Source organism: Quercus lobata, chromosome 2 (genome assembly GCF_001633185.2).
Source record: "Quercus lobata isolate SW786 chromosome 2, ValleyOak3.0 Primary Assembly, whole genome shotgun sequence".
NCBI classification, from domain to species: Eukaryota; Viridiplantae; Streptophyta; class Magnoliopsida; order Fagales; family Fagaceae; genus Quercus; species Quercus lobata.
The window spans coordinates 100,433,301-100,456,532 of NC_044905.1; the positions used below are offsets into that span (position 1 = coordinate 100,433,301).

The window sequence follows — 23,232 nt, forward strand, 5'->3', positions numbered from 1 at the left end:
TTCGGCCCGTATAAAGTAAACTAGCTTGCAATATAGATTTTTATTATATAATCATTTTATAAACTTTGTTTTAAGTGTATTCTTTTTAAATTTTTTTAGTCTAACAAAAATAAATAAATAATACAATGCAGAGGTCTAAGACCAAAGAAGATTAGTTTTCAATCAATGTCATTCATTTTCAAGATCCAACCCTCTATAAAAAAATAAAAAAAGGGCACATCCAGGCAGTTAAAAATTCCAGACAATTACATTGCTGTAAAGTTGCTCTTCTCATGCCTCAGTGACCACCAATCTGTCATAGCATAAGTGCAAATATATGATTATACATCTGTAAGCTGTCTTCATCCTATGTCAACAACCGCATGGATATTGGCAACGTTGCAGATGGAAAATTTGCTGTACTGTATGTTCTGGTGACACAGAAGTTCGTGGCATGTTTTGATGAAACCAAAAATCCATTATACTATCAGGGCAGATCATATTTCACATGACCAAGGTAGAGACCGCATGCAGGGGCCATGGGACTTGCAGCAGTCACAGTCTTTGCATTTAGGATTCTCTCAACTGAAATTATTCGGTACAAGAAAGACAGAATTCAGTCCAAATGAAGAAAGCAAACAGTTTTCAATCTGCATTAAAATAAACAAAATAAAGAGAGCTATAGAAAAGTAGATCACCATCTGCAATTGTCAACTCTCTAGTTCCAACAGCTTTTAGAACACCAACAAGCAGTCTAACCTGGGAAAAATTACACAGTTTCAGATGGACCGGTCATGAATAACCTAAACTTCCACTAGAAATTTTGAAGACTATAGTCAGTAAGACAACTTGTTTGAAATAATTCTAAATGCCGGAAGCCTTTTATAGCTTAGTGATATTACCTTGTCTCCTTTATGAGGGGAACCAGGGTTTGAATGCCCTGAGCTATAAAAGGCTTTTGGCTTTTATAAAGCTTTATAGATATTATCTCAAACAATTAAAATTTGGATGCCAACAAACCTGATCATGATTTCAGAGGATATCTTGCAATGCATGAACTAATTGACAAAAGGGTAATACATTTTAGAGGACATAAGTACAAACTTAAGTGCTGGAATACTGAAATTTCGAGACTATTTCAAGTCCATATGAATAACAACACATGAACAATTAACTAAAAGCAATGAATTAAGAAATCCTGAGCGTATAAACAGCACACCAAATATACAACATGTGGAAAAGGTAGATAACCTGGTGGTAAAGAAAAGAGCGTGAACGTGCTGTTACTACAACGCAACGATGCCTTCTTCTTATGCCAAATCCAAGATCAGTTCCACCATTGAAGCCTCTTGCTTTTTCATCAATTGAAATAGAACTAAGAGGCAGGTCAGTCTCAGACATGTTGGAGCTTGCATGAAGATCTTCCTGGGTTCGATCATTTTGTCTCCTTTCAATTATTGACGGGAAATATGGATTTGAAACTACCTCGGAAACATCTAGTTCATCTAAAGTTCTCATTGGTGATTTAGCCTGAAAATTGAAGTGCCATTTCACAGCTGTTAAGATAGGCAGGAGAAATTTATATTGAAAGAATATTCAAAAAAAAAAAAAAAAAAAAACAGTATTTGCCAACTATTATCCTTGTAGATTAGGAACAACCTGACAACCAGCTGCTCTAAAGGAACTAAAATCATGATGCCCAACAAGAACTTTGCATGCTTCCTGCAAGATTAATGATTTAAAAAAAAATAAATAAACAAACAAACAATAGGGTATAACTTGGCAAACATAATCTATTGAAATTTGTTAACAACCTGCATAGCAAGAAGATCTAACTCAGGAACGTGCCATGCTCGGTCTCTCTCAAAGGTTGACAAAGATTCTGGCCCAGAGAGCAAACGGTAAAAGTACCTAAACAAGATGTTTAGCAATATTCCAAATAGTTAGTTCAGGTTCTAAAAATTATCAAACACCAAAATATAAAAACATTTATTTAAACAAAGTGAAACCACAGGTGCACTTCTGACAGTACTCCAGAGTTGAATTTTAGTATATAAAAAATACTAATCACAATCAAATAACTGGAACATATACAGCCAAAAAATTCCAACCTAAGCAATCCCTCTCTGGTTGATACCATTGTTATGTTCAAAATGGCAGGCAGTTGCAACACAGGGTATACATCCAATAGACTACTGTATAAGCTAAAGCTTAGTTGGAAGTAACATAAAATTGTGAATGTCCACTTTTATTAGCTGCAGTTTGTATCAACAAAATTTAGATTAATGAGTACCTACGTGCGCTCTTTAGCCTTGAACCTGGCATGAAAATCAGCTGGAACACATCGAACATCAATCACTGTTACATCACCTTCATTCTTCTGCCATAAAAAAAATAAAAATAAATTTTAAAAATGAACAATGTGTCAGGATCCTATAAACAATGATGCAAGAGATGGGCAGAATGACCCCAATTCATAAATTAAACTTAAAGTATACATTTTGGTGTGTTTTGGATCCACAGGTTCATATACATACACCCAGATGCAGAAAGTTATATCAAAACAGATCAAATGGTTTCTCTTGTGTTCCGCAACCTAAGAAGATATATAGCAAGTTGAGACCTCCATCACAGATTAAGGCAGTTCAATGAATATGATGTTTTGAAACAAAATCATCCACATCCTAACTGCTAGGATTTAAACAATGGTTTGGACCACACTAAAAAATACAGAGCATAATGAGAGTGAAGTTAGAATGACATTCAATAAAATTTGAACAAAATATATTGTAACAGCCACAACAAGCATCACCGCCTCACTGCTGAAAATTTTATGGTATAGAAAACATTATGTGTAATGTGATTCTTGGTAGTGTAAAATTTTAAGAGATTAGTCTAATTTGGACAACTTTTTATAAAGAAAAATCCTAAAATTAAGAGCATACAAAAACTCCATGAGATTTATTGATGTTTAGACAATTCCAGGGATAATCAATTCATAGCTGTAGAAGTATATCTTCCTGTGAAAATCCAGATATAACACATAAATTAAAATAGGGAAATGATGGTGATGCAAACAGGAAATCTCCTTGTGACTTTGTTTGCTTATAATGTGAAGAGCGAAGCAGGTCAACCCGGGCCTGTGGCAAAGAGAATACAGAAGATGCATACAGCCACACCTGTAAGAAATGGTTCACAGCTTTTTTGACCACTGTAGGTTCATGAGGTGGTAACTGCATTTGAAAAGGAATGAAACAGCAGTTCAGAAATTCAATTGAACAGCAAAACTCACGCAAAAAATCAAAATTTGCGTGTGTGTTACAGAGAGCTTAAAAGAAGGTGCTAATATGTCATGTAAATAAAGCATCATTAACTTATGATGTTATTGACTTCAAAAATTTTAAAATCAATGCCAAGAAACACATTCATTTTTATCAACCAAGTAACAAAAACAAAAACTAGATTACAGTAAATACTAGAAACTTTAAAGTGCTTTGAAACACATGCGTGCGCACACACGCAACTCTAAAATAGTCCTACATAGACTTATGAGTATATTTTTTCCTATTCATTGCTATACAAAAAACACAAATAGGAGTTCACTTCAAGTTATATTGGCACCATGAGCATATCACATGTTCTCTAGAAAGAGACTTATATAATAACTAATAGTTGGCATACCACTTCACCTGGCTTTCTTTTGCTTATGCGTTCAACATCTACATGACAAACATTTGATAAGGCATGCACTCCTGCATCCTGCAGTAATGAGAAGGAGAATATCCCCGCACATCATGTCCTAGATAAAAATAGCACAAGCTAAAAGATAACTAAGACATACTCATTTATTTTGAAACAACCCAAAAGGGAAGGCATAGCATATATTGTAGTCTGGAAGGAGTATTACAAAGATGAAGAGCATATTTCTGCTGCATGCAAATGCATTACTTCGAGCAAGCAGACAATAACATCAATCAATAGACAAAGTAGTGACAAACATAATTAAGTGAGTCTTTAGAATTTTTAAAAAAAATAAAAAATAAATTATTTGACTACTATGAAGCAAATTATCTTACCAGCTCCAACAATTTATTATTACGAGGTTAGATGTAAAAAGATTTTTTATCCACATACTGACTTCTATCAACAGATCCAAAGTCTTAGTAGAACCCCACAAAAAATGGTTGCAGATAAAATTATAGACAAAGGAGCAAAGCAATTCTACGTTGCATAGAACATTTATATTGATATATTTTTCTTTATACTGTGTAACAGTCAGATACATTTTTACAGAAAATGACTCGTTTGCCTGTGTTCAGTTGCAACCTTAAGAATGAAAGAAAGAATTGGAAAGAAAAATGTATACTTACCGTTCGACTTGAACAAAAAATTGAAACTGGCTGGCCAATAAATTTATGAAAAGCTTCCTACACAAACCATAAAACACCCCAGATTAGCCAAACAACCAATATGAAACTAAAATTAGCATTCTCATCCCAAGTATATCCATGAAAAACTGAAAACGCAAGAACTGTACCAATTAATAACAACAAATTACTCACATTTTTCTTGCTACCAGGACGATAAAAAATAGAAATAATAGATAATAAGCAATAAACAAAGAGAATGCTATGACCAAAACACTTTCACACCAAATCTTAAGTGGCAAATTGCTTTTGGTTGTCCCTGGTGAGCAAAAAAGTAATTTCATTGGTAGGTTCAAATTAGAACCAGTAGCAACTCACCGCCACAACATAGCACTTCTCATAAACAAAAGATAGGACATTTTATAACTCTGGACACCAAAACTTAAGTTATGAAACTCAAAAAGTTTCCATTTTCCTTTGTTTTCTTCTGATTTCTCAACATCCAAACATAATAAAAGAAGTGACCGAGCCCAATTGAACTAATCTAAAAACTCATTTAATCCACTTTCTTCAATGTGATACCTTCATTAATTCCGAGAAGAAAAAAAAACTCACTTTAACTCCATTTTGTCAACAATCAAACAGAGACTTATTAGTGCAATTTTAGCAATCAGGAACTAACACACTGTTCCTTAATCATAGACTCAAAATTTCTTTGGTTCCAAAGAACTAAAAAAACAAATACAAAAAATAAAAATACAAAATTTTAAAATAAATAAGTACCTGAAGAGCCCCAACGACTGTACGGCAATTGAGCTGTTGCTGGGACCCAGAGAAACGAGTCCCAATGTACTCTATTGCGACCAGGTACCGTTGCATTCTAGGATTTGGATTCGTGGGCTTTTCCGATTGTTCTTGTTCTTGTTGATGTTCCTCTTCGTCTTCGGAGTCGGTGGTGGTTTTTGCTATTTTGGAGGGTCGTTGAGGGGCTTCGGAGGTGGTGTCTAGCAAGTGCTTTGGACTTTCCGTCATGGGTCACTATTTTTTTTCTCTCTTGCTTTCCCAGCCTCCAAACAGTACCGTAGTAGGGGTTTTTCTGGTTCTGAAATGTTGAGGGCATAGGGTTTAAGGGTTTTAGCTGGTGTTTGGGTGCACGGTTGTGTTGTTCGCAACCTCAATTGGAATGAATATTAGTATTTAGTATATTACTTTAAGGCTTTGAGCAATTCTACGAATTCGAAACGTTTCATGATATTTTTAACAATAATTGAGTTAACAAACTTTTACTAGTTCTTATTTGTATAGTGTCCGCAAGTCGGATTGGTACCAAACATAGAGTCGACCTAGCCAATTCAGGTGGGGAAGAATGGAACCTGCTGTTGACCATGAAGGAATGTTGAATCGGACCTCATCAAGTGAAAGGCGAGTATCAGTCGGATTCAGGTTTGTGGCAGTGGAGTAAATTTCACCAAATCGGCCAAACTTTCATTGGATCTGGCTAAGATCTCTTTATATCGATGGAAAGAGAAATCTAAAACTTACTGAAATAGAGGTGAAATCTGACTGGAATATTGTGGAGGATGACAAAAAGACCCTCATATGGATGGAGAACTAGTAAAAAAAAGGGTGGAAAATAGGAGTTTTAGGCAAGTCGAGTTCGTCAGGTTTGAATCTCTTTCACACATCACTTGAACCAACCTTATCGGATCTTCATCTTCTAAACTGCCATCGACTACCATGCTCATCGGATCGGTCAAGTTTGGGTTAGATGGTAGTGGATCGGACGATTCCAACGAGTTCGGTTGGTATGTGGACACCATTGACATTGCCTTTTTTTTTAACCTTCTACTAACAATTTGTCACATCAATAGTTGTAAATTTTTTGTGTCTATAAACTTTCTCTATTACTTGTTTTGGGTGGGCTAGAGAGGAGGAGGGGTCCAACAAAAAAGAATAAAGAGGGGCAGGCATGATCATGGTCAATCGTCAATCATGCTCCTAATGGGGGTTTTGAGTTTTGACATGATCCTTTCGACGTGCAAATTCTTCCACTAATTTTTGATCGATAGATTGGATGAAACTACTTGTCACCCACTTTTGGGTGGATGGTGATGGGTCATGAAAACACTTTTCTTGGGACTAAAGTAGGGAGGTGAGTTTGACTCGCCACATGAGAGACACGGGGACAAGGATCATATGATCATGGGTTGGTCAATGCTCAAGTTGGGGTTTAAACCAATACTTAACCAAATCCCTCCAAGTGACTAATTCTCCCACTTGCTGCCAACTAACAAAGTGAACGAAGCTGTCCATTACCCACCTTCAGGTGGGCAGTCAGGCTCGTTGAATTGATCTTGAACCTATTATTTTCCACAGCTTCTTCATATAAATCACACGATGTAGCCACCCTCTACCCTTATGCCAACCAACCCTCTCTCTATTCTATGACTGGCAACCAATCACACTATTCTTAAGCCAAACCAGCCAACCACCCCTTTTGATTTCTTGGTCAAACAGTCAACTGTCTATTTTGACTATTCAGATCTATCATGTATTGTCTTTAATTTCAGCTTTGAATTATGGTTTTGACTTTTGAGTCAGCTTAGCTGTAACTATTAGTTAGTTTATTTCCTAGTAGTTAGAGATTATAAATAGACTTCTTCTTCTTCTTCTTTTTTTTTTTTTTTTTTTTTTTTTTTTTTTTTTTTTTTTTAATGAATAGACTTGTTATGTAAGAGAATAATCAAAATTGTTTTCAGTTTTTTTTTTTAATGTAACTTTATCTTAGTTTTGACTTCTCAAATCTGGACAAACTCTTTCTCCAGTTTTGATTCTTTGTTCTAACGCAATTTTATTTTAGTTCTTAGTTGATTTCAATCGATCACCTTTGAATCCATTATTTTCATAAATGTAGCAAATGATTACAATAAACAAGGAACCCGCATCTAACTGATCGCTTGCTCGTTCATAACCATTCACAACCCTTCAAGTCGGACAAATGAATCAAATTATGTGGGCTGCTGCCTGTTGATCACTCTTATGGAGGGGTGGGTGTCATCAGACTAGAAACAAATTGATTAGAATGAATCTCAGTCACCTCTCACCCTATTATACTCTAATAGAGCATTATTTAAAGCATACATTTTCGAATAAAAATACACCAATACCAAATAGGTGTATTTTTTTTTTTCAAAATAAGTAAAGAGTATGGTAGTATATATGTATATTTTGAAAACCAAATTTGTTGGCTTTGTCAAAGTGTCCAACATTTGTTACATATCTTAAGAGAAGCTCATGTGTCAATTTTAAGTCAAACCTTTCTAGCGTTAATTTACCATCATCTCAAGGGAATTCATACCATTTCAAGTCTACTATGAAGTAAGATTATGGATTTGTTGATTTCTCCAGTTAATAACATAAGACAATTTAATGATTTTGTGAATTACTTGGATCTGGGTTTTGGTCTCCTTTTTTTCTTTTTCTTTTTTATTACCATTTTTGTTTAACACTTGAGCCACTTCAAGTCTTCAATAGATACGTTCAGATTTCTAGTTAAAAAAATTGGTCAGTCTTCTCCTTTAATGAGGTTTACCCTGAAATTTCAAATTGATACAATTAGATATCTATAGAGCAAATGCCATGGTCCATGAGTTCATAACTCCACATTCCATCCTCTGGGGGCAAACGGTAACGTTTAATTAAAATTTGGCATAAGATCCATCACCCATATTAAATTAGCAAATGTTTGATGCATTAGCAGCTCGCTAATGGCGTTTCATTTCTAGAAATCGGGTTTTCTGAATATCTCTCTCTTCCAGCCTATTAAGTAAAGTAATAATTGGAACCTCATCACATAGTCTTTGAGCCTACTGAAAAATAGAAATGCTAAACTCTCATAAACTGGAATCAAGCACAAAACTGTAAAATCAGTATCTGACACCAAACTCCAACTAAACCAGAAACAGAAACATCAAACCAGGACTCAATAACCTGAACAATAAACTAAGAAAATAAACACACAAACCAACTTAGGAATAGAATAAAAATTGAAATGTAGAAGGGAGGGATAAAGACATTGAAAGAGATGGAGAGAAGAGAGGGGGAGGGGGGGTGGGGGGGAGGTGTCTAACCTAATAACCTAAAAACTCTAAAAAGCTGATGTTGCGGAATTTCCTATAGGATTCTTTACAGAACTACTCTTCAGAGGGGAACCATTGAGGGAAAGATTTTTAGTGAGATGGATAAGAGTATTGGAATCGGTAGTTGTAGTTCTCTTGGCAGCCCCTAATTCCACCTCAATTTTCCTTTCTCCTGTTGTGTTATCCTGCCGAAAACAAAAAAAAAGGGGTGAGATTGGTGCAATAGAATTTCAAAGGGAGCCAAAACACTAGATAATAGAAGAAGGAATTGAAAAGGAAAAGAGAAGAAAAAGAACCATCAAAGGTAACCATCATTAATGCTAGTAATAGTAACATGAATAAGAGGATCTGCAAACTATAACATGATTCTGCATAAACTGGCAGTGAAAATTTTAGCCTTCACAATGGATTCTAAACAATATTGCTATCCACCAGGAAATGACATGAAAGAGTTCAGCAGAAAGTCACTACCTCTATTTCAGTAGCCAATAATTAATAACATGCAATAAATTACTAAGTGCGCAATATCCTAATCTCCACATAAGCCAATACCACCTAATTATGTGCAATAAACAGAAGTATCCAAATACAGAGAAAATCAAGCCTGGTTACAGCTAGTTGATTTCAACATGATGGCTTTGAAGGCAAGTAAAGCAAACACCATTTACATTCTCAAGGTCCCAGTCCAAGAAACTATATTGGGTGTATTTTACAGAAAAAAAAAAAAAAAAAAAAAAAAAAGAATTACTTATAAAAAATCAATAGAAACTATCAATTAGAGCAGACATTTTGTATAATAGAAAAGGTAGTTCCGTTCCATAGGAATAGAAATTTTAAAATTAATAGAGAAGGAGGAATTGAAACTTACAGGAATATCAACGTTACTGTACATTTCCATTTGTGGAGTTGTAGGCTTGTTGCTTTTGGAAAGAAGAGATTTCTCTCTATTTTCATAAAATTTAAAATCATCTAACAATGATGATTTTGCTGTGTAACTTTTAAAAATACTCAGCATTTCCAAACCTTGCTTGAGCCCAACCTGCAAAGTATAATAATAAAAATAAATGTCTCATTAATGATTCCAACAAACAGAAAATATGGACAATTCTCTTGATCCTAATTGTCACTAGGAAAAAAACCAAAATAGAAACCAAAATTCAAGATTGAAATAATAAAGATACTATGAAATGACATTTGATAACAGAACCTCCACCCGACACTTGGGTAAATTCTACATTTTAGGTAAAACCACATAATCTTTCTTTTTTTAATAAAAACAACTTAACTCTCAACTAAGCCTTGATTTCAGAAAAAGCAAAAATCTAACCAGCCTTAATTTAAATTAAGTTGAGCTCAGCATTATGCATAATCTTAATAATGATTAAAAAAAAAAAAAAAAAACACAGAGAATACCAACATACAGTTTATTTCAAAATTTAAATAGTAATGATTCACATCAATGTCTGAGTTTGCAAATGGAGCGAGGAAAATGGACGTTCATAGTACTTTCTTTGCTGTTAAGTGACACTCAAAGATTGCCAAATAATTCCATTCTGGGGGGATGAAGCAGTTTTTTATTTCTATTTTTTAAACACATGCAACACCAACTTAACACCACTTTTCAAAATAAAATACTAAAAGACAACAATTATATGTATCATAGATCATTAGATCAGGTTCACTGCTAAACTAGCAAGTACAAATGGAGTGCTGTCAACAAAGAAAGGAAGTGATACCTCTTGAGTGTCCCGGGTAAAAGTTACAGGCCTATTCTCATTGTTTTCTAGGATAATGTGCCGCAGCTGTGTGTTAGGAACATCTTTTACTATATGCCATTTTACTGGAAAGAACCCATTCCACTTGTCAAGTTGCCAAAATTCCATGTCTTTATTAAAGTCCACCTGTCCACTCATCTCAGCAACACCCACAAACTGTCCACTTCCATTAACCTGGAAAATGGGAGTGATAGTTATAGAAGGATACACCACATATTTGGTTATATAACTTTAGACAATGCTGTACAGCATAATAATTAATAGACTACACAGATGCCCACTCCCACAGTTGATGTCTGCTAACAGTAACACAAGTACATAGATAAATGATCACAAACTGATTTTCCCTAACCATGGCCATTGGCCATAAAATTGATAATTGACCATGCTGCCACATTAATCTAGCCAGCTATTTAGCAAATAATTCTCCAAAGAAATTAAAATCAAGCAAAACTGCAAAAGCATAAAGCCAGCTTATTTATGCACTCTATTTACAACATTAGAAAATTTTGGAGGGGGAGAGGGGGTGGGGAATTTAATAAGCTCATCTATAAGATGTATTTTAACCTATGAGAATGACAAAACATGTTATTTACCTAACAAAAAAAAATCACCAAGAATTCTTGCAAAAAAAAAATATAATATCGACTCACCGAGAAGAAGAGGAACATTGGACACTTGGAATTTTTCTCAGTTGCTTTTGCTTCAACATCACGGAATGCTGCATCTAACTTCTTATTTCCATTCGGAGTACTGGACCAAACATTATATTTAATACTCTTGTGAATATCATCTTCACTGTAGGACTTGATGATGTAGAATTTTGCATTTTCATACTCAGTTGGGAAATCTTGAAGGTTGTATACGTCACTACGAACTGCAAGCCCCAAATCCACAATTTCGCCAGATGAGTCTGAAGAAGCACTCTTGTTGTATGCCCTAGGTCCACGAGTTAATTCAGTTGAGTTTTCAAATTCTCCATTCTTGTTGTATTTATCTCTCAACTTACTTCTATCATTTACATTCCATGCTCTCCCATTTGGTCGGTAATTCACTTGACCATTCTGAGGGAACAGACCTTGTTTTTGGTAAGTAAACGGCGACAACTTCCCCATTGGGTTGTAACCTTTCAAAAGGCCTTTTGAGAAGTCAGAACTTAAATGAGGCACCTGTAACATTATAAAGTCACATAATCAAAACAATTATACCACGTAAGAGAGACCATGATTAAGGTTAACACCTTAACAGATCAATTCAAACAAAGTATTTCCTCCCTACACATTTAAAAGATTCTATAATGACTAACAACAGGCATGGCAAATAGTAGTACAATAAAATTATTGACTGCAACTGAAAAAGGCAGATTCAAATTTAAAGAACCATAACCTCAAATGTTAGATAGACATAGTGCAGTAATGCAATTACTATAATCTTAAGTCTTATCTCTTCTTACGGAACACTTTGCTCAAACAATATCATTATATCAAAATTACTATGCTCTTCAAATGAGGGTTGCTTCAAACATTAAGTACCTTGTTAAATGTTCTGACAGGTTGTGTATGAGGAATAGACTTTGAAAATTTGCTAGCAACATTGCCATTTGTTCTCATTGAGTAGGAGCTATTAGACTTTGCAAAAGTGGTTGAACCCGGGGAAGATTTTCCATTAGCAAAACCAGCAGAGCTTCCATTTGGAGCATCCCCAACATATGGTGAATCCCATGAATAACAAGGCATTGCCTCAGATCCATAGGGAACAGGTTGCTGAAGATATCCTGAGGAAGCCAAATATTGCTGTTGACCAGCGCACTGCCCATCAGCACCCACAAGAGTCCCCGAAGGATATGGGTAGCCAGGCAGATAATAGACCATTGAAGCATTGTCGGATTGCATACCCTGGAGCAACATCCAATGACGGAACAATCACCAATTTCAATTAGTAATGCCAAATTTGCAGGTCAATTTCATCAGTAATTTCCACAAAACATGGAACAGCACATACCGTATGAGAACCATCTGCTTGAAGATTATAATGATCACCTAGCTGATTATAGGATCCATTAAATCCTGCAAAATGACAAAGTAAACAAAATTTCCACAATAAGAATGGATAGAACAGCTGATTAATTCTAAAATGCCATTTTTTTTAGCAAAGGTTCTACATGCAACTGCAAACTGAACAATAAAAAATGGAACTATCAAGCAAAGTTCCATGCTTTTATATAAAACTTCCTTAGTAAAGAATGAGGAACAAAGAGAGAAAATGATCTTTCTACACATGTATGTTTAACGGGTTCAGATGTTTTCGGGTCAAGTATCTAGCTAGATATGGTATTACCACACAAGTGCCAAATTGATCAAGAAAAACACTCATAAAACTAATCAGCATAACCAGGTCATCCCTTCAGCATAGGGCAACCAAAGCCACATAGCAAATCATACTAACCACATCACCATAAACACAACTGCAACACTATCAACTTCACCAATACAGCAACACCTATTCAAAGGTCAATTCCCATCAGCCAAGATTTTCATTTTGGGACCTAGCCTATCTCTCTGACCTTAACTTCAATAATAAAGTATCCTTGTTGGCAATCCAAGTTGGGTTCAAACATTAGAATAACTTTCCTACCAGATTAACCAGTCCATACCACAAACTTGACACTAATGTTTTCTTTGCTAAACACGCCTTCAAATTGCCCATGAATAGAAAAATACACAACATTACAATTTTTCAACTTTAGAGGACATCAGAGAACTTTTTTTTTGGGTAAGTTAGAGGACATCAGAAACTTGACTTCATCAAATCATGACAAGATGATAATTTAAGGCATCAAAGCCTTAACTACATAAAATTGGCTTTAACCATTCATACTAGAAGACATCAGGGTCTCCTTTTAGGAAATCTTTTTAGGCATTCCTTTCCACTGGATCGCTATATTACCACAACTAAAATTAGCCCTTCTTAGAACAATGCATGTCCAACAATAAATCCTATAAGCTATGCTAAAATAGGGTCAACAAAAAGAACGTCACTGTCACCAATCAAAAGATCAACTCTTTAATTAAGCCGAGAAATGGCAGTGGGTAGGATCCTCAGTTACAGATTCCCATTTACTAATGATTTTTAATTTTCAACAATTGTCATGATTTTCTGCTGAATCAACTTTAGTTCTATTAATAGTGTTTGTGGACAAAGAACCATTTTAACATCTAACCTGGGAAATAATAATTGTAACAGCTAGTAGGTGGATGGTATTCACCATGCTCTCCAACTGATTTGTGATCAGTCTCACCTTTGGTGCTAGAGGTAGCATCCATAGTAGAGGAGACGTAGGAGGTAGAATCAGATGGAATCCCATCTTTCCCAGATGCCTGCAAGAAACATTAAAACAATGTCCAATTGAATTTCAAGAGTGATAGAAAGAAAGGTGATGTTAAATGAACCAAGAACACCCCCCCCCCACCACCCCCTTGAATAAAAATCAAAACCCTAACCCCAGCCAAATAGAAAACCAGAAATAGGTTACTGCATTAAAACATCTCGTATGCACAGACTAGGAAAGTCTAAAGCAGTGTACTACTACTAAACAAAAAAAAAAAAGCATGAATGCATGATCTCATTGCTTTATAAAATATCCAAATTACACACAGATTGATGCATAAGCTCAAGAATATGAGTGATACAATGAACAAACACTAATTTTGGCTTCAGTGATACACAGCAATATCATTCCTCCTGCTCGAGAGAGAAGAGCAGAAAAATAATTGTAATACTAGCCTCTTCACACGCGCTTCGCGTGTGCGATGAGACTCTTTTTTAGTGGTCCTATTTTGTAGCCAAAAAAGAAAAATCTGTGTTTTTATATTATATATATAATTTTTATTTTGAGAATTTAATTTATAAGTGGATAAAGAAATTTGAAAATCTACAGGAGAATGACCCTATTTTTTAGGCAATGTTTTAGTGGGAGTTAGAGTTGCATTTTTACCGGATTGTCATTTAGTTTGTCTCTAGTTAAATATAGGGGTGTAGGGGCATTTTTGAACTAAAAAAATGAGGAATCCAAACAGGGGAAGCCCCTTAAATGATAATAATATAGATATAGATTAAATACACAAACACTACAACCCGAAAACTCCATATCTCATTGTACAAAGAAACATCTTGGACTAACAATATAGCATGCTGCCAACTCAAAGATTTAAGGCTTTGAACCCCAATGGCATTCAAATCCACCCCCCAAAACACCAACTTGAACTAGAAGCAAACATAGACAACAAAGGGGGAAATAAAGAATTGCTAACTCTGACTTACCGCATCTTGCTCACTCAATTCAGCAACAGATTCTGGCTTCATTCCTGCAGCCAAAAGCTCAGCTGGAATTCACGGTTAAGTAAAACATCCAGTAACAGCCCAAATAAATCTTATCCATAAAACATAAAACTAAAATTGACCCTAGTATGTTATCAATCCAAAGAATCAAACCCACATAAGCCATTCAGACAATCAAATCCAACACAGCAATTACTTTGACACTTTAAAAAAATAATCACTATTCCCACTAAGTAACCCCTGAACTCACAAACTTGATGAAATTTTCAATCTACACATAAAAAAAATTCAATCTTTAAGCACTAACTAGCTATAATTGTTATAATAAAGCAAATTCTATTGCAAAACAGACAAAACCCAGATCGTATTTATCGATTTAATTCACAAAAACAAGAACTTTAAAACTATTTGCACCACATATTCCAATAAAACAACACAAACCCACATACAAATACTACTTCAAAAGCACAAAACAATATAGGATACGTTTCTCCAATATCTTCTCTCCAGCCATTGTTTCAATCTTCGAAAAAATAAATCACAACTCACCTACAGTCCAGCAATGAATAAGAAAAGGACGAAAAGGGTTAGTCTAAGTTTTTATATAAAGTCAAGCTGTATTTTCTAATAAAGGAAATACTACTATTTTTTAAAATTTTTTTACTTAAACCCTAAGGAAACCTTAAACAAAACAAAAACAAAAAAAAACATTAATTTCTTAAATAGAAAAATCCAACATCGACAGCGACTCGTGCGTTTCATATTTTTTTTCATTCTTAAAAAAACAAAACCTTTAAAAATTTTCTCACCAGGAAAATTTAATAAAATAAATTAAAAAAAATAATAATCAATTTAGATATTTCATAAATTAAAAAAAAAATATATATATATATATATAGAATTTAGATATTTTCTAAGCTCTATTCTCATATTTTTCCCGAAACCTATACATAAAGCAAAAGAATTTAAACAAAAAAACGTGTTTCACACAGTAGACTTCACACACACAAACAGATATAGAGAGAGAGAGTAACCAAAACGAACCTAAGAAACGGAGTTGGGGAAAAAAAAAACGCGTATCGAATCGGCAGGGACCGATCTGAAAGAATCGGAAAACCGCTTCGGTTGCGAAAAGCGGTTTTCCAAATAATAAATATTTTATATATAAAAATAAATATGTAAAGAGAGAGAGAGAGAGTGTGTGAAGACGAAGACGAAGACGAAGAAGAAAAGAAGAATTGGGTTAGGAAAGAGAGAAACCCTTAAACGGTGGAATGGACGGTTAGGATTTTTTCCAACTTTGGAGTACAAAGGATGTAGGCCGTTCGATGAGAATGGGCCAAAATAAGCGCAGGGCCTATCAGCCTATATGTGTTGTTGTTGGGATGGAATTGTGAGTACTTTGAAATTTTTTTAAAATTAATTATAGTCACTTGACTCCAACACAATAGGTAAATACAAAATTATGATATGTTATTAAAATAATTAAATATATAAATCTTAAATTTTATTTTAAGTATCTTCAAATTTTTTTTGCAATAGAATTTTAGTTACTGTACAATTTTAAATCTCTTTAACTTAAATAATAGAGTTTTGTTTGAATCAAAATATCCAAAAAAAAAAAAATTAAAAGGATAAATATAATTTTAGTTGAAATCAAAATTTTAATTTCTTTAACTTAGATAATAGAGTTGATAGTATACAAACTAATTAAAATAAGTAATAGAATTTATTTTAAATTATTTTATACTTTATTTTATGTAATAATATTATAGTTGGAGTAGACAACTACTTTTTTTTTTTTTTTTTTGAGAAATAAATACAACATGCTGCTAACCCCGCAGTTCGAACTCTTTCCCTTCTAGACCCCCAAGCACTTTATACATGGGGAGATGTCAATTCAACTATAAGGCCTTTGGCTGAAGTAGACAACTACTCTTTATTATGTAATCAAGATATTAATTAGTTCTTTCTAAAAAAAAATATTAATTAGTTTTTGGTATACACAAAATTTGTACCCATTGCCCATTGGTAGGATTCCAAATTTCCAATCCATGTTCGACATTCAACCACCAAAAAAAAAAAAAATAATGATTGAAATTGAACTAACTAGAACCTAATAGAGTAGATTATTCTAAAAATTAATAAATCACTTGATATTTTGGTGATTGATCAATAGTCTTGTAATGCAACTAGCACCTCCTGATATTTTCAATGAAGACATTCATGGCTCAAATTCTCATTTCCCTAACTACTACTACTACAATTATTATTATTATTATTATTATTATTATTATTATTCGTAATTGAGTGCAATATAGTAAACTGTTGCAAAAATTAATGATAAGGGTTCAAGTGACTGCATGGTGATAATAGTATCATACATGGTGTTGTATGTATGTGGCTCAGACAAAATCTAAAAAACTCGAAATTTTATGAGTGATATTTATTTTTTTATTTTTTATTTTGAACCATTAAAGGGAAAATTTCTATATATATATAAACTATATTGAAAGTTTTACCCCTAAATTTTAGGATAATTTTAATTTTGCTCTCTAAAATTGCAAATTTGGATCTATACCTCTAATATTATATATGATTTGGATTTAAGTTTCTACATCAATGCATTGTGATGAGGTGTCTGTTAAATGTCGCTAAGTTCAAAATAATGCCATCCTTTTATTCAAAACGACATCGTTTTAATCATTAGTATACAATTTACTCCTTTAAATTTTGGATAAATTTGGAATTGCCTTATTGTGCGTTTGGATTGCATTTCGTCTGCTGCGTTTGTGTTTTTTTTTTTTTTTTGATGCACGCATTTCAGGAGACACTATGCATTGTTCAGTGAGTTCCATCACGAGACCCACAATTTCTTTATTCAGAAAAAAAAAATTAAAAAAAAAAAAAGAGTTTCACGGCATTATTCACACATTTAAAAATTATTTTGTTACAGTATTTTCAGTTTTCAGCAAAATAAGCGGTATCCAAACAAACATCCAAATTTCAAATGATTGTTTAGACTCATTGTTCAATGGGTCCCGTGCACTGTTCACGGGACCCACAAGTACTTTATTCATAAAAAAAGATATTAAAAATGGGTTTCACAGCGCTATTCACATATTTAAAAATTATTTTGTTACAGTATTTTTAGTTTTCAATAAAATAAGCGGTATCTAAACGGACGTCGAAATTTCAAATGATTGTTCAGACTCACTAAAAGTAAGGAAAGTGGTACAATTGCTAAAATGTAAATACTAAAAAGTAAGTCCAAATTCAGCATTACTGTAGAGAGGCAAATAAATGCGCCGATGCTCTAGATTATGCAGGGGTTTGTTATGATCGTTGTATAGTTTTTAATGATATTTTCCTTCTTACCAAAAAAAAAAAAAAAAAAAAAAAAGGAAAAAGAACCAATTAAGGTACCACTTGACCAGTTGACTGTGCTCGTCACTCCTAGTCACGTAGTAAAAAATCAAAACAAAAAACCATAAAGGGTTGAATTGAAATTTTGACAAACTTAGATGGTATGATTTGTAATTTAGTAAAATTTTGACTGAGACCAAAATGAAGCTAATCTTAAAGCTAGAGACCAAAAATATATTTAAGTGTAATTTTTATTATATACTTTATTATTCAATTTAAAATATTTTATTAGTTTGCATTTTTTTTTTTTGTAAAACAAACATACACACGAGAGAGAAAGAAGTTCTAACACAAAAGTACACAACAAACTCCATTTAAAAGTCATGGTAAGTTTTAAGAGAGTGTATTGCATATAGCATATGTTTTGAATGTTGGATTTTAATTAAATTTAGCACTGTGTGTATTAACATAAGCGGCAATAACTTTTTATTTTTTTGAGAAGAAGTATCAAAACATACGGCATTCCATTAAAAAAAAAAAAAACCATTTACAGCATACTTTCACCGTGGTAGACTACTAGACTATGACTAAATTTACATTGTTAACATAAATTTGCTCTAAGTGAAATTCTATAACCAATGTTTGAAGACATCTATCTTTTTTTTATATAGAAAAATTAGGGGAAAAAAAAAGTATTCGTAGTGTAGGCTACTCCATCAATAATTAAAAACTCAAAACATAGCACACAACATGGTTTCAGTTGAACTAGTTTTATTTTTTCATATTCATTTCAACATAACAACATGAGGTAGGATTTTCATCTCATCTTAATAGTTTCATATCCTCTATATATGGTAATGGCAACAACAAGTGTCTTTATCGATGCAATAACCAGAAAAACTTTCACCAATTTGTGCAATACAGCTAGTGATGCATGCGCGTCCTCTGTCCTTAAAACAGTTCACAATCTTGACAATAATATCGGAAGGGCATTCCTGGCTCAGCACCTCTCTCATGGGACCTGTTTTCAAAACCAAGATAAAAGGAAAGCCCATTAAATTGGTACACCCATGTTTTCAAAATCCATTTCTCAAAAAAAAAAAAAAAAAATGTTTTCAAAATCCAGATGTGTATATATATATATATATATATGTATGTATGTATGTATATTTGTTTCTTTGATGGGCCAAATAAAATTTAAGAAAATGAAGTTTTATGTAGGCTTTGTACTAAACCATTAGGTAATTTAACAATCAGCCAAACAGTAGCATATTCTAAGCAAAGAAAAATTAATACTATACATTATAGGTTTGACTTGATGGTAATTTACAAGTATGAACGGAATCCCATAATTTTATTTTTTAGATCAAAAAAAGTGTTCAATTTTATATGGTTTTGTTTTTTAAAGGGAAGCTCTCTTAACTAAAAAATTTTCTCTCTCTCAAAAAAAAAAACTTTTATTTAAAATTGTCAAATGCAAATTCTTAAAGCTGAATTAATTATTAATGCTTTATAAATCTAAGCCTATAATGCAGTTTTACTATAATTTGTCAAATACTCAAAACTAGGGCTATCCAAGCAAACCAGTCCCCTGACAAAATAGAAAAACTGATCACCAATAGCCTGATCCGATACATTCGTCGGTCAACTACAAGTCCAGTCTCTTAAAAACCAACTCCGGCAAGTCAAGTGGCAAGTGTCCTTCACCAAAACCTTAGCTACCCGACCTGACCAAAAAACGAACCCTCATGACTACCGGATTCTACCTAGATCCAACAACTTTTAAACCTTCACCTTTCAAATCCGACCACGTTTGTCCTTTCTCTGCTTAGATTCGCTCAGATTCAGCAATGTTTGCTTAGATTTGGCGATGTTTGGCTTAGATCCAATGAGGTTTAGCTTAAATCCACTTAAAATCTAGCTGAATCTTTCTCTCCTCTACTCAGATCCGGTGAAGATCTACCACTACCACAGCTCCATTGGTTCAACCGAACCCACCGATCATCTGCTAGAGCCCGATCCAACTCGACCTGTGGTGGTTGCGAGTCGTCACTTCTTCCACTCGATCTAAGCGGGTCAAGAGGCGGTATGATCTCAAACCTGATCCACCTGTCCCGTGGATAGTCCTACTCAAAACACTAAATAACTTTTTACATAAAACTCTGTTTCTCAAAAGCTTTATAATAAAATCTCTACTTTTTTACAGAAAAATGTCAAATGGACACGATGAAGACAATGGATTGCCTAGAAAAAAAAATTATAACATCTTTAACACTCCAAACATTTTCTTTCTTATTTATTTAAATGTTAGACCTGTTTTCTATATTTTGACTTGTCCACAATCATATATAGACTATAGAAAATTACCACCCGAGACTTCAAAAATAGAAAGAACTTCCTTTGCCAAAATGAGAGACTAAGAAATGAATTACCATTTGAACAAAATAAGAAGAACACCATAAGAAGAGAGAAAACTGAAAACCACTTCATCTTGAACAATAAATTTTTTTTTCAAATGCAACTCAGTGTTTTGCAAGCTTTCAACTTCAACAATCTCATTATTTATAAGTCAATGCTAATTAATGCTAATTAAAGCTAATTAATTTCATATATGTGGTATTTTTCAATTATGGTATCTTGTTTTAATAAATAAGATACAGAGTAATGCTAGAAATACAAACCTTTTTACAAATATTTTTACATATTGTTGATGTAGTGAGTGATTATTCGTAAATGATAAAGTGATATTTAGGTGTTGGCCTAAATGAAAACTAATAAGAAGTTGGCTACAACAGCATTTTCTAAAAAAACTGTAAAATTGTTTGTAATTAAAAGTGCTACGTCCACAATATTTTTACAACAAATCATAAGTGGTTCGTTGTTATTGGTTCTAATTTGAACTTGCCATTGAAATTACTATTTTGCCTCACCACTAATAACATGTAACAACCTGCCACTTAGGATTTGTTGTAAAAGTGTTGTGAAAATGTTGTGGACATAATATTTCTCATAATTTTAAGTTTTTAACCTATGATTAGGCTAAGACATTATCATATCATATATCATATACTATGTAATAAAAATTGGATTTAGAAGTTGTGGTTGCGGAAAATGAATGTCATGATATATTGCTAAATAGTTGCACCAAATTGCAAAGAATTTTCCTCTTCTTCATTATCAATTCTATGGATAGAAGCAAAGGCTTAATTGTTCATGTCAAAAAAAAAAAAAAAAAAAAAAAATCTACACTTATTTAAATCTACCACTTGGGTATATTGCTTTTAAGAATAATTTTTACGATTAATTTTTCATTAACATTCTTTAAACAAAGTTTTTTTTGTTGGTTTTTTTGAGAATCAAGTTTTTTTTGTTGGTTCATTTCTACTTTTGTCTTCTTTCTTTTAAATTTTAACAGAGTGCTCATCGATAACTTTTTTATTGAGATAGATGGAAGATTGTTTTGGTTAAGAAATCAGAAAATGCTAAGCATTATCCAATTTTATCATTGAATTGATATATACTTCTAATCTACGCTTGAATTGGATTGTATTAGCCAAGTTCCATTTCAAGCCCCAATATCCAATATTAACAATAATATAACCCAAGCAGACACAAGCTATAACAAATAATTTTAGCTTATGAGGGACTCGAGGCTGGTTTAAAGGTCTCCTTTCAACCTTGCGATCATGTATCAGTGATTTTTTTGGGTATATTATATTTCAAATCCTATATTTTAAGCATAGTTTTCAAATTAAAACCTACAATTTCAAAAAAAAAAAATCAGACTATTACTAATTAAACCTTTTAGTTTCGTTAGTTTCAAATTTATTCCAAAATAGATAGGGTATAAATTAATATGATTTTAAAAGTACTGATTTTATTTAAAATTAAAGAAACTATAGAGTTTAATTTATAAGAAAGTTAAAGTTCAATGTTTAATAGTAGTGCTGCGTCCCAACATTTTCAAAACAAGGTTTAGATGACAATTTGTTATTGGCTCTCATCTAAATCCATTATTGACTTCACATTTTACCTACTACTAATAATTTACCACTTAATATTTGTTGTAAAAATGTTGTATCCTTAACTTTATTCATTCATTTTATTGACTATGAGGATCTAAACTCCCAAATCAACATGGACTTTATTCAATGAATTAAACACGTGTGGCAAACTTATGTGGTACTTAATGAAAAATTCAAATAGAGAGGCTTCTTATACAAATGAAATATAATTTTAAGAAGTAAAATTTAAATTCTGAAATTTCATAATGTAAAATACAAAAACTCCCATAAGTCTTGTAGCAAATTCTAAAATTTCTTGAACAACATATCTAGTAGAATTTCAAAATAAATTAAAACATCCCAGGTAAATATTTATGTGGTTAAATTTGTTTCATTAACATGTGCAAATGATATAATTATAACCATAAAAAAAAAAAAATGATCTTTTAAAGTATGGATTAATTTTCCTTTGTTTTTTTTTTTTGGGGGGGGGGGGGAGATATCTAAAAGACAAAAAACCCCTTTCTAGTGTGGATTACATCATGAATAAATACCAATTGAAAAATCAGCACACTTAGAATAATGCTAGAGATACAAATTATTTTACAAAATATATTTATTCTAGAATAAGCTAGTGATACAAACTATTTTACAAAATTTTTTACAAACTGCTGATGTGATGAGTGATTATTGGTAAATGAAAAAGTGATATTAATGGTAAGCCTAGATGAAAACCAATAAGAGATTGACCACATTAACATTTTATAAAATAGTTTGTGATTGTAGCATTACTCTTTATTTTATTCATTTGAATGAAATAACTTACCAATGCCAAATGTCAAACAACAATTTGTACACATCACACACATTTGGAGTGTATTAGGTTTATAAGTCTTGTTAACAGGTGTCTTTAGGGCATTTTTTAATAGGCTATTTGAGGAAAATTTTAATACCACTTTTATGGAAAATATAAAAAGTTATAAAAGAGAATCAGTTGTCTTTTTTATTTTCCATAAATTTTTTTAAATATATTTCATAAATTAATGCCCTTAGGGCATACATTACCTTTTCCCTGGGTTTATTGCTTATAGCCTTATATATTTACATTTAATGATATAATAAATGAGTTTGATTAATGAATTCCTAAATAAATGGGAGTTAATTATATAATAAATAAGTCTCATTAACTCCTCCCTTCTATCTTTCACACTGTCACACATAATTTTATATGAACAAAGTTTAGCTACAAAATTAGTTGTAGTTT

The 23,232-nt window shown here is 32.8% G+C and overlaps 2 protein-coding genes across 4 annotated transcripts; both read right to left on the reverse strand.

Moving 5' to 3' along the window:
- Nucleotides 1-136: 136 nt before the first annotated feature.
- Nucleotides 137-5,530, reverse strand: LOC115977557 (tRNA pseudouridine synthase A). 2 transcript variants are annotated; one of them, XM_031099473.1, is made up of 11 exons: nt 5,130-5,530; nt 4,350-4,406; nt 3,661-3,738; nt 3,159-3,212; nt 2,277-2,359; nt 1,794-1,890; nt 1,639-1,701; nt 1,231-1,509; nt 1,000-1,037; nt 678-738; nt 472-564 (listed from the first exon to the last, which is right to left on the reverse strand). In XM_031099473.1, exons 1-10 carry the CDS (start codon nt 5,376-5,378, stop codon nt 714-716), a joined length of 1,023 nt encoding a protein of 340 aa, XP_030955333.1. In that variant the 5' UTR covers nt 5,379-5,530; the 3' UTR covers nt 472-564; nt 678-713. The 2 variants fall into 2 exon arrangements, with proteins under 2 accessions (XP_030955331.1, XP_030955333.1); XM_031099471.1 differs by lacking the exon at nt 1,000-1,037 and having other exon boundaries at nt 137-564; nt 5,130-5,529.
- A 2,683-nt stretch (nt 5,531-8,213) lies between these two features.
- On the reverse strand, nt 8,214-15,913 carry LOC115977558 (YTH domain-containing protein ECT1). Of its 2 annotated transcripts, none has more exons than XM_031099475.1 (10): nt 15,643-15,913; nt 15,085-15,147; nt 14,581-14,642; nt 13,559-13,637; nt 12,262-12,326; nt 11,793-12,155; nt 10,914-11,429; nt 10,222-10,434; nt 9,354-9,524; nt 8,214-8,670 (listed from the first exon to the last, which is right to left on the reverse strand). In XM_031099475.1, the coding sequence occupies exons 2-10, from the start codon at nt 15,110-15,112 to the stop codon at nt 8,494-8,496; spliced, it is 1,674 nt and encodes a 557-aa protein (XP_030955335.1). In that variant the 5' UTR covers nt 15,113-15,147; nt 15,643-15,913; the 3' UTR covers nt 8,214-8,493. The 2 variants fall into 2 exon arrangements, with proteins under 2 accessions (XP_030955335.1, XP_030955334.1); XM_031099474.1 differs by having other exon boundaries at nt 13,481-13,637.
- Nucleotides 15,914-23,232: the final 7,319 nt, after the last annotated feature.